Consider the following 13,092-nt stretch of genomic DNA (forward strand, 5'->3'; position numbering starts at 1 on the left):
GGAGCCCGAGAGGTGGAAGGCTGTGCAGGGGCAACAGAAGATGGAGGAAGAGGCAGCCGGAAGTTGGATGAAGCACTCTGTTGTTGCCTGAACTGGGTGGAGGTATATGGTCTAAGCTTCTTCCTACCCCGGGCTTGATAATTTGCGGGGTCATACTTGCGTTTAGGGGTCAAACCCCAACGGGCTTTAAGGCTCTGATTAACCCTAGTGGCCTCCGCCAAGACTTCCTCTACGAGATCCTCGGGGAAGAGATTTGAACCCCAACAGGAGGACCGGATGAGTTTATTAGGTTCATGCCTAATCGTCGCCTCAGCTAGAACATGCTTGCGACATCTGCGTTTAGCAGTAGCAAAGTCATATAAGTCATAATATAACGACTGTAGCGTAGCCTTGTTGAGAGACTTAAAAATACTCTCCGTATCGTAAGTCAAGGCTATCGACTCCGTGGATGTGGCCAGGTTTAGAGTACGGCCCACACGTAGGCGGGAATCATATTCCTGTTTAATGAGAGATTCCGGGAGACGGGGAAGCTTCTCACTAAACAAGACTGAGGCACAGTCTGCTGCAAGCTTGCCGGAGGTAAAGGTGGTATGGACGTTGTCCCAACACTCAATACCTGAGGGAAGAAGGAGGGAGATTGGATCCACCTCTCGGATGGGAGGCAAGGGCTTCTCCTCCAGAGCATATTGAAAGGCAAGCTCTGCCACCTTATTGACGCATGGAGTCAAGGTGTTCTTGTCCATTAAGAACATCGTAAAGGAGCTTTTATGAGGCGTCAGCATGGTGTTAGTGCAGCCGATGTCATTCAAAAATCTGGCCCAAACAGATTGGGCTTGCTCCTTCGGGAAGATGACCGTCTCTTTGGGGACCTTGTCTAATCGGACTAAAGCTTCCTCGGTAAGTCTGGCATAACCATGAAATGGAAATGCCAGACCCGGAGGAAAGAATTCAAAGTCCTCTAGAGGGCGAGTGCCAAGGCCCTCCAGAGTCAACATTCCGTCTGAGAACGGGGAATGAAGAGCCATCCGCCAGGGGTTGTTCTTGGCAAACGGCGGGAGCTTAGAGGCATCCGGTATGAGAGAGCTTTGGACTCTCTCCGGAGCTCCTTGCTCTAAAGCCCCAATTCTCTGACCGAAGTTAGAGAACATCGTGTCCATCCTCGACTGCATCTCCGAAACCAACTTTTCCTGCATCTCCGACACGATGCGAAGCATAGCTGATTCGGAAAGGCCCGGGCTAGCAGCAGGAGGGGCGGAAGGAACTCCCGGGTCGTGAGACTTAGAGGAGGAACCAGAGGTCTTTGAAGACGGGTTCGTACCATGTTTAGAGCCATGAGAAGTCTTGTGAGGCTTGCGAGCTTTGGGTAAGGTCCTTGAAGTAGACTTATCCTTAGGGGGAACCGGGTATGAACGTTGAGACGAATCACGGTCCCCAGAAAATCCAAGAAAGGAAGAGCGATCAGAAGAAGAAGAAAGAGCGGGGCTGAGGATAGGAATCTCAGCGCCGGACACACCTGCCTCACTTACCACCCTACCTGTATCCGGCTCGTCTAGCAACATTGGTTCGACGTCCAGGTTCATGGAGGCAACATTGTCCTCCAGACCTCCGGGGGCGTCCGATGGATCTTGCTCTGGGTCGATGAGACCCGTTATAGTGGCATCAATGTGGGCAATGATGGGAGCTGCCACATGCCTAGCCACAGCAGCTGAAGACTTGGCGTTGGGGTAAACCATGGTGCAGTAGTCCTCAGATAGGACGTACGGCCGCTTAGACTTTACATTCCGGGCAAAACCACCAACCCACACCTTCAGTGTGGCCCGAGCCGCAGACTTTTGCTCCGGGGATGCCTGAAATAATAGTGGGAATTATAAAAGGGAAACTCCCAATGGTCCTTCAAGACCATAGATATCTTACTAATAGTAAATAAAATAAGAAGGCAATATAGCCAACGGGACTCACCGAGTCAGAACCAAGGGTAGTGATGAGGTCGAAGCAAATCACACAGTTATCCGGGTGCCATACCACAACGTCTTCCAGTTGAACCCCACAAGGGGCGTGAGATCGGCAGACGGAGTGGCCACAAGGCTGGTGCAGAACAGCTGCACAGGCCGGCGTCAGACAATGCACCATCTGTAAAAAGAATAGTATATGAGAAACTGTAATTCTCTTAATTAGGGGCGGGTCTGGAGGACCCGGGCCTAACATAGGTCTAACACAAGATTAGAGCCTAACTGTACTATTCTATAAGTGGCCTAACATAGGTCTAACACAAGAATAGAGTTTAACTGTACTATTCTTTTAAGTAGGGCCTAACATAGGTCTAACACAAGATTAGACTGTAAAAAATAAAATAAATTTTTTTTTTTTTTTTTTTTTTTTTTTTTTTTTTTTTTTTTTTTTTTTTTTTTTTTAGGGGCGGGTCCGGAGGACCCGGGCCTAACATAGGTCTAACGCAAGGTTAGAGCTTAACTATGATATTCTTACATAGGGGCGGGACCGGGGGTCCCGGGCCTAAACATAAGTCTAACTTGAAACTAAAGTATAGCCATCCATTCCGGTCAAGCCGGGAGCATAAAAAAGGATGCAAAAACAAGGAATTAAGACACATAGTGTCTGATTTCCCGGGGTGGGGTAGACCCCGGGCCGGGAAATAAAGGTATATTCAATACCAATTCCTTTAGGGACTCCGGGGTAGTGATCTGTCATATATAATCATCATAGGAAATGTTATAAAATAATAGGGGGGCGGAACTGTAACTAAGAACTGCCAATCGAACCCGGAGGGTTTCGTATAACATAAGCCAGAATGAAAAGTGAATATAAAAAAGGGTACACCGGGATCCAACTCTGTAGACCGGTGGCCAACCAGACTAGACAGAGACTAAACCGCCGGGCCACCCGGAGGACAAAGTCCATAAACACTTAACTACCCCCTCTAAAAGGAGGGAAGGCAACGGTCCCTTAGTGGAGGGGGGAGAAGCCTAGCCTCCCACCTAGCTAGAGGGGGAGCGTGGGGGAGGATCACGTGATACGAGGCAGCAGGGCTACCAACTGACGATCCCCAACAGACAGATCAAACGGAGTAATGGCACAAATATTCATTATAATAATAATAAAAGCGTTAAATATATGAATAAACACATAGAAAATTTTTGGGCAAGGCATGCAACATAAATAATTAAATCGCAAAAGACACACCTGATGGCTAAAATAACATTGCCGCCTTAGCACGGTCGGCAGCCATAGCGATACGTAAATGATATCGGCCCAAAAATTGAACCACGAGGATTCTAAACGCTAAATAATGAATATTCACAATAACAAATAATATTTGATAATAAAAATAAAACACATAGTAACACCGCAAGTGAAAATTAAAAGCTCTCAAAAACAGGAGTACCAACTGTAGTGAAATCAAGCAAGATCGGTATGAACGAAGAGAATAAACTCCTATAATATAAATATTAAACGATCTAGGTTGCTCAAAACACAGTAAAACCCAGCTTGGTACTTAACTTGGACGGTGTCTCCTGGGAAACCGACGAAGAAGCCATAATTCACTAGAAAATATCCAAAAATCGAGAGCACTTGAAAAATGCGGGTTACTGCACAAGTCGTGCTAAACGGAGTTGGGTTCTGAGCGGATGCATTGTAGTAGTACCAAGTGAGGTTGAACGGCTCTCCTCTATTGGGGTTCTCTGTCGTGGATTAATCTAAATAGTGCGGGACCTCTGGAATATACGCCCAATTTTATACCGACACCAATAGGTGAGCGAGCTAGTTAACCTAGCACTCCTTTACATTTTTTCTCTGGTATATTTAGCAGTAAATTACCTAAGAATAAGTGCTTAAATGGAGCTTATTCACTGGGCGGCACAGGTTTGAGCCCAGAAATACAAGTATTACAGTACTTTTCATTAATGAAAAATAAATAGATGGGGTGTTTATTACTTTAACTTATTTTGTAAAATGTGCAAGAACTTTGGTGGCAAGAAGTCATCTTATTATTGAATTATATCTTTAAAGTTATTAAATGAAGAGTTACTTATTTATTGTATGATTGGGGCTGATTCCTTTAGTCTTCATTTGAAAAATTGTAACTTTATATTTGAGCCTATAATGATACCCAAAAGTAAGTTTTCTTTTATTTGTATCGTGTCCTAAAATTGGGGGCTTGCAAATCTGACAACCAATGAATAGTAAAAGCAAATCATATTTTAACATTGATGTCAGCATATACTAGTATGGTAGTTTTCAAAAACTTCAGTAAAAGCTTTTAAACTGCTTTGTCAAGAATCTCCCACATCTATTTCCCGTGTTTATTATTTTAATTCCACAGATTGAAGACATAATAAAGCATCTCATGGGAGCTTGGACTTTTATCCTAACACATGACAAACCTCATACACAAGAGTGGATGATGAGAATCAAGAGAGTTTCAAAAATCCTAGTCAACTTCATTAGCACTATGCTGCAAACTACAATGGACGATGATAGACATGTCCATCAAGCTCAGATTGTGCATATGCTGAATATTTTCCATAGGTTTGTTTCTGTAAGTGGAATACTTGTTTGATGCAGTCTTTTAGAGTTTATAGTTTTGTGCAGCTGAATTTATTATTCTTGATATAGGAAAAAAGTTGTTACCCTTTGTATTGACTTTGAATGGTAGTACAATATATTATCAGCTTATCCACTTTATTAAAATCAGAAATCCTATTTTGATTTTTACATTCTGGTTAAAGCATTCTTTCATTTCTTTATCAGTATTTTTTAAAATTTCCTGTCTTCCAAGAAAAGCATCATCACCATACAAGTGGACAAATGAAATATCACGTCTCATTCCTTTACCAATAGCTATTGTAATTGTTTCTATTTTGAATGGGCTTTATCACCTGGAGTCTATTGGTTTTTACATTAATATTCACCTATTTGCTGTTTTATTGGTCTTATAGTTTACATTCAATTCTTGAAAAGGTGTGATTACTAGTGAGGATACGTCAAAAAAGTTATTCTTTCCTTGGTTGAAAATTCTCCCACCATTAAGAGAAACATCACTAGGTGTCTAGTGTCCATTTGTTGTTTGGCATACATTCTGAATAGACAGTTATTTGATGGCTCTTATATTTAATCAGACAATACAAGTAAACTACTGAGTTACAATACTAAACTCATAGTGTGGGCTGAAGGGTTTATTATTACTATATGTAAGTTTTCCTTCAATGCAGTTTTTTTTTAAGAATGCAGTGATTGGATAGATTAAGAGTGATGAAGATTCTGACAAAATTTCCTTTATTTATTAATTTTGCTCTTGGAAGGTGTAGGAACATTGTATTATTAATTGTTAATGATGTTTGGCTTATAAATCTTTAGATTAAACTTGTATGGTGACTTTTTGTCAGGACATCTTCTTAAGCAGAATATTATAGGAAAAACACTTGTACAATATTACATAGCATTTACATTATTTTGTGTATCTTTTAGACAAGGAATTTTTGTTTGGAGACTGTGCACGTTTGTTGAGCAAACTCAAGTCTAAATCAAACTACGGTAACAACAATAAAAATGAAATTTATAATAATAATGATAATGATAATAGTATTGATGATGATAGTCTGGAATGATTCATAAGAATGGGATGATGAATTTTTCTTTTCTGTTGAAGTAACTGGGCATTCAACTAACTGTGTATATTTTAGCCATAAGTGTTATTAGAAATAAGTTTATATTTGTGAAATTGAAATACTGTAATTATTTCTTTTTTCAGCTTCTGTGTGTATGGCCCAGTTCTTTGCATATGGTAAAAACTACATTGTCACTCTGTCACAGAGTCATTCATACCATTTTGAAGTGTGAAAAGCATGGCAACGAAAGATATATGGTTGATACAGTGCTTGTCTTAACACAGACTGTATCATCTGTTGAAAAACAGCTTGCCAGTGTATATAACTTCCAGCCTGTAATGGATTCCAGGTGTGATTTTTATGGGGTTCTGCAGGGCTCAGCAAGTTGCACTGTCACAAATGTGAAAGTTTTGGCCATTGGTACAGAAAAAGATTCTTATGTTCCTGTCATAAACCATAGGTTGAAAACTATTTGGAAATGTTTATATTGTAGTATCAAAAAGATTTATATCAGAATCCAAAAGAAATATGTTAAAACTACTTACCAAAAATGTGTGGCTGTTCTGAATCTAGTCCAAAGAAGCTTGCAAGAGCTTGAATGTGATATTAGTTTCCCAAAGCTCAAGGTAAAGCAAGGAAACAATTTATGCATAAATGGATTGTATTACAGTGCTATTAAAGCATGGAAAACTGATGTAGATATTTACATAGCACAAGGCAGTTGTAAGAAAAATATAAGTAGACGTTTGCATTCTATTTTATATGCTTATATATTTTTAAAGGATTATAGAGGCTTAGCATTATTTGTTGAATGGCTGTCTAGTTTAGTCACAAGTGGCAGTGCCCAGAATGACATTTCTTCTAGTCGTGCTAGTCATTTATTGTCTACAAAAGGTGTGAATAATGAAAGGACGTTGTTTTGTGAACCAAGAAATTCTACTTCTCACAAAGTAGAAGATCAAAAAGAAAGCAGTGGTGACATACCTCAAAAGGAAACCAAGAACCCTATGGAATTACCTCAAGCCAAAGAAGAGCAAGTGAAAAATATTCAAAGCAAATCATATAGAAATGTAATCCAGGCAGTGCGAATGTTGATCGGTAGCTTTGGAAGAATTTTAGCAAGGATGTTTATGAAGAAAGATGTTTTTGTCCCTCTCCCCCATAAGCCTCACAGAATTCTCCCTCTTTGGTTAGATAATACAAGAGCTGAAGGTAAGTGTTTAATGATTTTTTACCACATTAATAGTAGTTTATAAATAGGTAGTGGTAGGTGAAGGGGATTCAAGGAATTGAAAGTTATCAAAATATTTCCATTGAATATCAGGAAATTAAAGTTTTTTTTTTTTTTTTTTTTTTTTTTTTTTTTTTTTTTTTTTTTTTTTTTTTTTTTATAAAAAAGGGGGTCCTGAACATTGTAGAAGTAAATCTTTGTAATGGGTATTCCTGGGGGAAAAAGGAAACTATTAAAAATGCTGAGCAATGATTCTGGAGGATTAGATAGACATGTGTAAAATTCTAATTTGTTGACCTATGTGAAGCAAATTATAAATTTTGGTAAAAAGAAAACTAGTGTCAGGTATTATGACAAAAATTAAACAAGCAAAAATATGAAACTCTATTCTTTAATGAATACTGCAACTGCTGATTCAGTTGTATAAATGCTAGTTTTACCTCGTGTATAGAAAGTTATATTCTCACGTGATTTACTTTTGTTGAAAGTCTTTATTGATGTTGAATACTTTTGTATTATCCTTAGATAAATTCAAGGATTTTTTTAGATCTTTTGAACCTTTTACAGATTCTGGTATGGTGCTTTGTAGTTCCAGCTATCTTAAAGAGGCTATTCAAGGAAGCCATTGGACTGTGGAAATTGCTGCTCAGGCCCTGTGTTTTTCAGGAAACTGGGAGGATTTGGTTGTTTTTGCTCAAGAATTGGGAGATAAGAGGATTGCTTTACTTAGCAGTATCGTTGTATCCAGCATTGAATCATCGAGGTTAGTTTGCAAGTTTCCACTTGTGCTTTTTGTTGGAATAAAATAGTGATACTATACCTTAGGTAAATTTTCAAGATTTTATTAGCTTTATCCTTTATTTATGTATTTGTTTTGGCACTATATACAAACCTTATGCTCTTTACATAGTATTATTTTGGCGATAGCTGAAACCAGCTGTTAAAGTTTTTTCAAGGTGTAACTACCCTCCGCTAGTTAGTGGAGTGGGTAGTGGGGCTAGACCAACCAGCCCACTCACACAAGCACTAGTAAACAATTGTCACTTTTTATTTTGGCTCGGTAGAGTAAAGACGTAGTCTTGCTCTCCTGTTAAAACCTTTTAACTGGCTTATGATTAAAAGCAACTGGCCTACTAGTTTAAAAATTCCTTTTGTTCCGTAACTGGAATACAAACCATGCTATTTAATAGGGGTATTACATTCGGCGTAGCTGAAATGACAAGTCATTAATTTTTAACGAGGGTTTACTACCCACACCGCTAGTTAGTAGGAGTAGGGAGGGTAGCTTTCTACCGCTCCCCCTCACACACCTGTGATTGAGCTCACTTTGCTTTCGGCTCGGATGGTGGTCGGACGTGTCCGCTTTCATCCTCGCCGTCATATTGGCAGCCATTAATGCTTTTTGTTCTTGCTTTTTCTAGATTACTGTGTATGTGAAGTTGGCCTCTGCGACTATGCGCACCTGCCCTGGTCTTCCCGACCGCCCCTTTGGAATGTTTATGGCGGCGGTCAAGACCGATCCTCACACCCTTTTCCTTCTTGTAGGGGCCAACGGTGTGATAGTGTCAACAAGTGTAGTGAGTGTAGGGAGTGGTGTGCCTCCGTGTGGGAGAGGTTTTCGCGATGGCGGAAGAAGAAGTCCAAATGGGATGTTTCTTCTTCGAAGGTTGCTTCAAAGGGAGAAAAACCCTAGGCCTCTTCTTCCGTCGCCCAAACCTCCTCTGAAGCTCCTACTTGATCGGTCTCTTTCGAGAGACCGTCGAGTAGTAGCGTAGACCGAATTATTTCTAACCAACCTCGGGTCTCGAGAGATGACGCGCCCACGCAACGTGACCAGCGCTCATCAATAGCTCGTCAGGCCCCATCACTACAGCGCACCACTCATCTTGCTCGCTCTAACACAGGGCAGCAACCTAAAGCGCTTACGCCCCAACATGCACCTACAGGAGCAGAGCTCCACCACGCGCCATGCGTGCCCACATGCGCCAACGATCTCCTGTGCACCCTGCGCCTACGTGCCAGCGCCCACCTGCTCGCCAACACTCACCTGCGCGCCAACGTTTTCTGGCGCGCAAATTACCTGCGCGACAGCACACTCCTGCGCGACAGCACACTCCTGCGCGACAGCACACTCCTGCGCGACAGCACACTCCTGCGCGACAGCACACTCCTGCGCGCCAGGCTCTCCGGCGTGCCACCGCTCTCCCGTGCGCCAACATGCGTGCCCTATATCACGCTCTCCCAAGCGCCATATTGTGCGCCATCCTACGCGCCAGGTAAAACCTGCGCGCCAACTTTCTCCTGCATGCAAGTTAATGGATGAGACAGCCATGCTGCCCTCACCCGCGCGCCATTCCTTACCAACGCGCCAGAGCTTACCTGCGCACCAGCCTTCTCCTGCGCGCACACATAAAGATACGCGCGCGCACCATGCGCATGCGCGCCATCCGTCTCCTAGGGATGCGCGCCAACATTGTCGCGCTCCCGCGCGCCCATCATGAATCTACTGCGCGCCCGCGCGACAGGGGACATTCTCCTGCACACGCGCCCCATGTCTTTGGCAGACACGCGCAAACACACTCCCGCGTGCCCGCCCGCACATCGTGATTCTCCTGCGCGCGCCATTAGTCTCCCGCACGCGAGCGTCAATATTCTCCAGCACGCGAGCTTACGCATCACAAGGAACGACGTCCGGCAAGATCGCCATCGCCTCATTCCCTCCCTACAAGCGCATACCACCACGCATTGTGGGAGAAGGGAAACTTCCAGAGGGGTTCAGGATCCCAAAGCTACCAAAGGCGAACCCACCTATTCCAGTGACTCCTCCCAGGGATCCTTCAATCCCTTTCCCTTCAGGGGGTATGTCAGACAGTGCGTCTGTCAACCAATAGCTCTGGATCAGTGCCCTAATCAGAGCTGTAACTCAGGCTTTCAAGCCTGTCCTCTCTGATCTATGACACGGAACCATGGCTTCCTCTACCCCGCTGAAGAGGAAGGGAGGAGTTCTGGACGCGGTCACTTCCCCGAGGGCGAAACTGACTCCATGCAGACCTTCAAGGCAGGTTCCTCCTATTCCTCGGACTAACTCTTTTTCCCTTTCAGACGAAGATCTCCCGTCACCAAGGGAATCACGTGAAGAGAGATTTTCCCCCATCGCACCAATGGAAGAAACCTCTCTTTACGCCGAGAGTTCTACACAGTCCGGGATTAGAAGGACCATGCCACCCTCATCAATGTTGGAGTCCTACATCCTTCCCCGGAAGGAATCCAAAGACTCCAAAACATTGCCTAAGTCCTCCACTAGGGCTAGGATGGAGCCAGCCAGTCACTCAGGGAATGTCTGCGATTCTCCCCAAGAAGAGCCTTTGGGGATAGAAGGAGACTTCGCTGCAAGTCCTACATCAGGAGGAGATCAGCAAGAGTCAGAACACGCGTTTTGGCAGGTTCTGACTCTAATGAGGGCTCTCAATGGGTTTTCCGACCCAGAGATACCTCCTCGAGAGGGCAGGATCGCGTCTTTGGTACTCGAAAGCCTTTTAAGTCCAGTGCAGCCCTGCCTGGTCTCAAGGTGTAAAGAGTACCAAGGACAAGATCGCCCAGCAGCTCTCCAAGATGTCCTCCTTCAACCGTTCCGTTACCACCAACAAGCTCCTTCCACCTCCTCGTGTACAGCAGAGGAGGTACTTTGAGATCCTGGAGGAGCCTTATTTAGCTCTTCCACTTTACCACTCACTGAAAGAGCTAACCAGGGAAGTCCCTCTTGAGAGACTTTCAAACCGGCAGGTCTCGTTCTCGGGAGCCGAGATTCTCAACCAGGAGAAGGTCACGAAGTGTGCTATGCAAGCTATTTCGTGGCTCGATATCTGGTTGGGGACCGTAGGTATCCTGATACGTTCTGAGGATTTCTCCAAGAAACGTACCAGGAAAGCTATGGAAACCTTCCTCCTCTCAGGTACTCGCACGATCGAGTTTCTTGCCCACCAAGTCTCGAACTTGTGGGCAAATACCATCCTGAAACGTCGGGATGCAGTAGATGAGAGGTTCCACCAGAAGATCCCTAGCGCCGAGATCAATAGGCTCAGACATTCCTCCATAGAGGGGTCTGTTATATTCGAGTCTAAGGATGTGGAACATGCTGCCGAGAGGTGGAGGAAGTTACATCAAGACTCCCTCCTCAATAGGGCTTTAACATCTAAGCCCTATAAGCCTCCAGCACCACAGCAGTCCCGTCCAGCCAAGACCACTATGACGACAACTGCAGCGAAGACGATGGTGTCTAAGCCCTTTCCTGTCAAAGAAAGGAAAGGCAAAAAGTCCTCCAGGGGAGGCAAAAATCCTAGAGGGAGCAGCCAAGGCTGCAAACGCTAGGATAGGCAGTCTCCCTGCATTTCCACCAGTGGGGGGATGCCTACAAAGTTGCGCAAACAGGTGGAAGCAACTCGGGGCCGATTCCTGGACAATCTCAATGATCAGTCTAGGATATCGCGTCCCGTTCATAACATCTCTACCTCCCCTGACGACGAATCCCTTGCCATGGGATTGGCAAGGGAGCAAACCCTTCGGGAAGAAGTCCAGACCCTGTTGAAGAAGGGTGCTCTCCAAGAGGTCCTCGACGGATCCCCAAGCTTCTTCAGTCGACTCTTTCTTGTAAAGAAAACGTTTGGAGGCTGGAGACCAGTCATCGATCTCTCAGCTCTGAACAAGTTTGTCAAACAAACTCTGTTCAGCATGGAGACGGCAGACACGGTTAGACTAGCAATAAGACTGCAAGACTTCATGTGTACACTGGATCGAAAGGACGCGTACTTCCAGATCCTAGTCCATCTGTCTTCAAGGAAGTTCCTAAGATTCAGCCTGGACAACAGAAAATACCAGTTCAAGGTGCTGTGCTTCAGTCTTTCCACAGCACCACATCTTCACCAGAGTGTTCACCCTAGTATCATCGTGGGCACACAGGATTGGCATCCGTCTCCTTCGTTATCTGGACGTCTGGCTAATCCTAGCAGACTCGGTGTCATCCTTTCTTCAACACCGAGATAAACTTCTGGGACTTTGCCAAGATCTGGGGATCATGGTAAATCTCGAGAAGTCCTCCCTGCTTCCCATTCAAAGACTGGTATTTTTAGGCATTATTATAGTCACCACTCTCCACAAAGCCTTCCCATCAGACGACAGGATAGCAAGGCTGAGGAAGGTCACAAGACCTTTTCTCAGACGAGAAGAACTTCCAGCCCAATCGTGGCTACCTCTCCTCAGTCACCTTTCATCGCTGGCCCGTCTTGTTCCCAATGGTCGCCTCAGGATGAGATCCCTCCAGTGGCGACTCAAGTCCCAGTGGAATCAAGCTTACGACTCCCCGGACATCTAGATTCCCATGGGACCTGCGGAACTGACGAACCTCCAGTGGTGGGTGGCAGACGAGAATCTACGAAAGGGAGTGGATCTTCTTGTCCTCCCCCCGGATTTCATGCTGTTTTCAGACGCTTCAAAAAAAGCGTGGGTGGCACACGTGCTGCACCACACGACCTCAGGCCTCTGGTCAGAGTCAGAAATGTACCTCCACATAAATCTCCTAGAGATGAAGGCCATCTTTCTAGCCCTTCAACAGTTCCAACAGTACCTGGCAAGTCACTCTGTGGTGGTGATAAGCGACAACACCACAGTAGTGGCCTACATCAACAAGCAAGGAGGTACTTTTTCGCCGCAACTATCCCATCTAGCAGTAGAGATACTGAGATGGGCCAAAATCCACTCGATACCACTATCGGCACACTTCATTCCAGGTAAAAGGAATGTCCTCGCCGACAACCTGAGCAGGGCATCTCAGATAGTGAGTACTGAGTGATCTTTGGATCATCTAGTAGCCAACAAAGTCCTGACTTTGTGGGGTTCTCCGACTGTGGACCTCTTCGCAACGGCCCTGAACTTCAAGCTCCCACTGTACTGTTCCCCAGTCCCAGACCCCAAGGCTCTCTGGCAAGATGCTTTCTAACAATGGTGGGACAACATCAACGTTTACGACTTTCCCCCGTTCTGTCTGATGAGGAGGGTACTCAACAAGACTAGAACATCGGTCAGTCTTTCAATGACCCTCATAGCTCTGCTACGGCATCACGCAGAAGGGTTCTCGGACCTTCTGCAACTCCAAGAGAACTCCCTCTACGACACAATCTATTCAAACAACCACTCGCCAACATCTTCCACAAAGCCGTAGCTTCACTATGACTTCACGCCTGG

General features: G+C 44.6%; 1 protein-coding gene across 2 annotated transcripts in view; it reads left to right on the forward strand.

The window, feature by feature from the left end:
- Window positions 1–13,092, forward strand: part of LOC137654637 (uncharacterized) — a 115,949-nt gene that overhangs the window by 38,377 nt on the left and 64,480 nt on the right. For both annotated transcript variants that reach the window (XM_068388441.1, XM_068388442.1), the window contains exons 13-15: window positions 4,340–4,555; window positions 5,768–6,836; window positions 7,423–7,618. In XM_068388441.1, coding sequence (XP_068244542.1) covers window positions 4,340–4,555; window positions 5,768–6,836; window positions 7,423–7,618 — 1,481 coding nt within the window. The remainder of the gene's footprint in view (window positions 1–4,339; window positions 4,556–5,767; window positions 6,837–7,422; window positions 7,619–13,092) is intronic.

This window comes from Palaemon carinicauda, chromosome 15 (assembly GCF_036898095.1).
Source record: "Palaemon carinicauda isolate YSFRI2023 chromosome 15, ASM3689809v2, whole genome shotgun sequence".
Classification (NCBI taxonomy): Eukaryota; Metazoa; Arthropoda; class Malacostraca; order Decapoda; family Palaemonidae; genus Palaemon; species Palaemon carinicauda.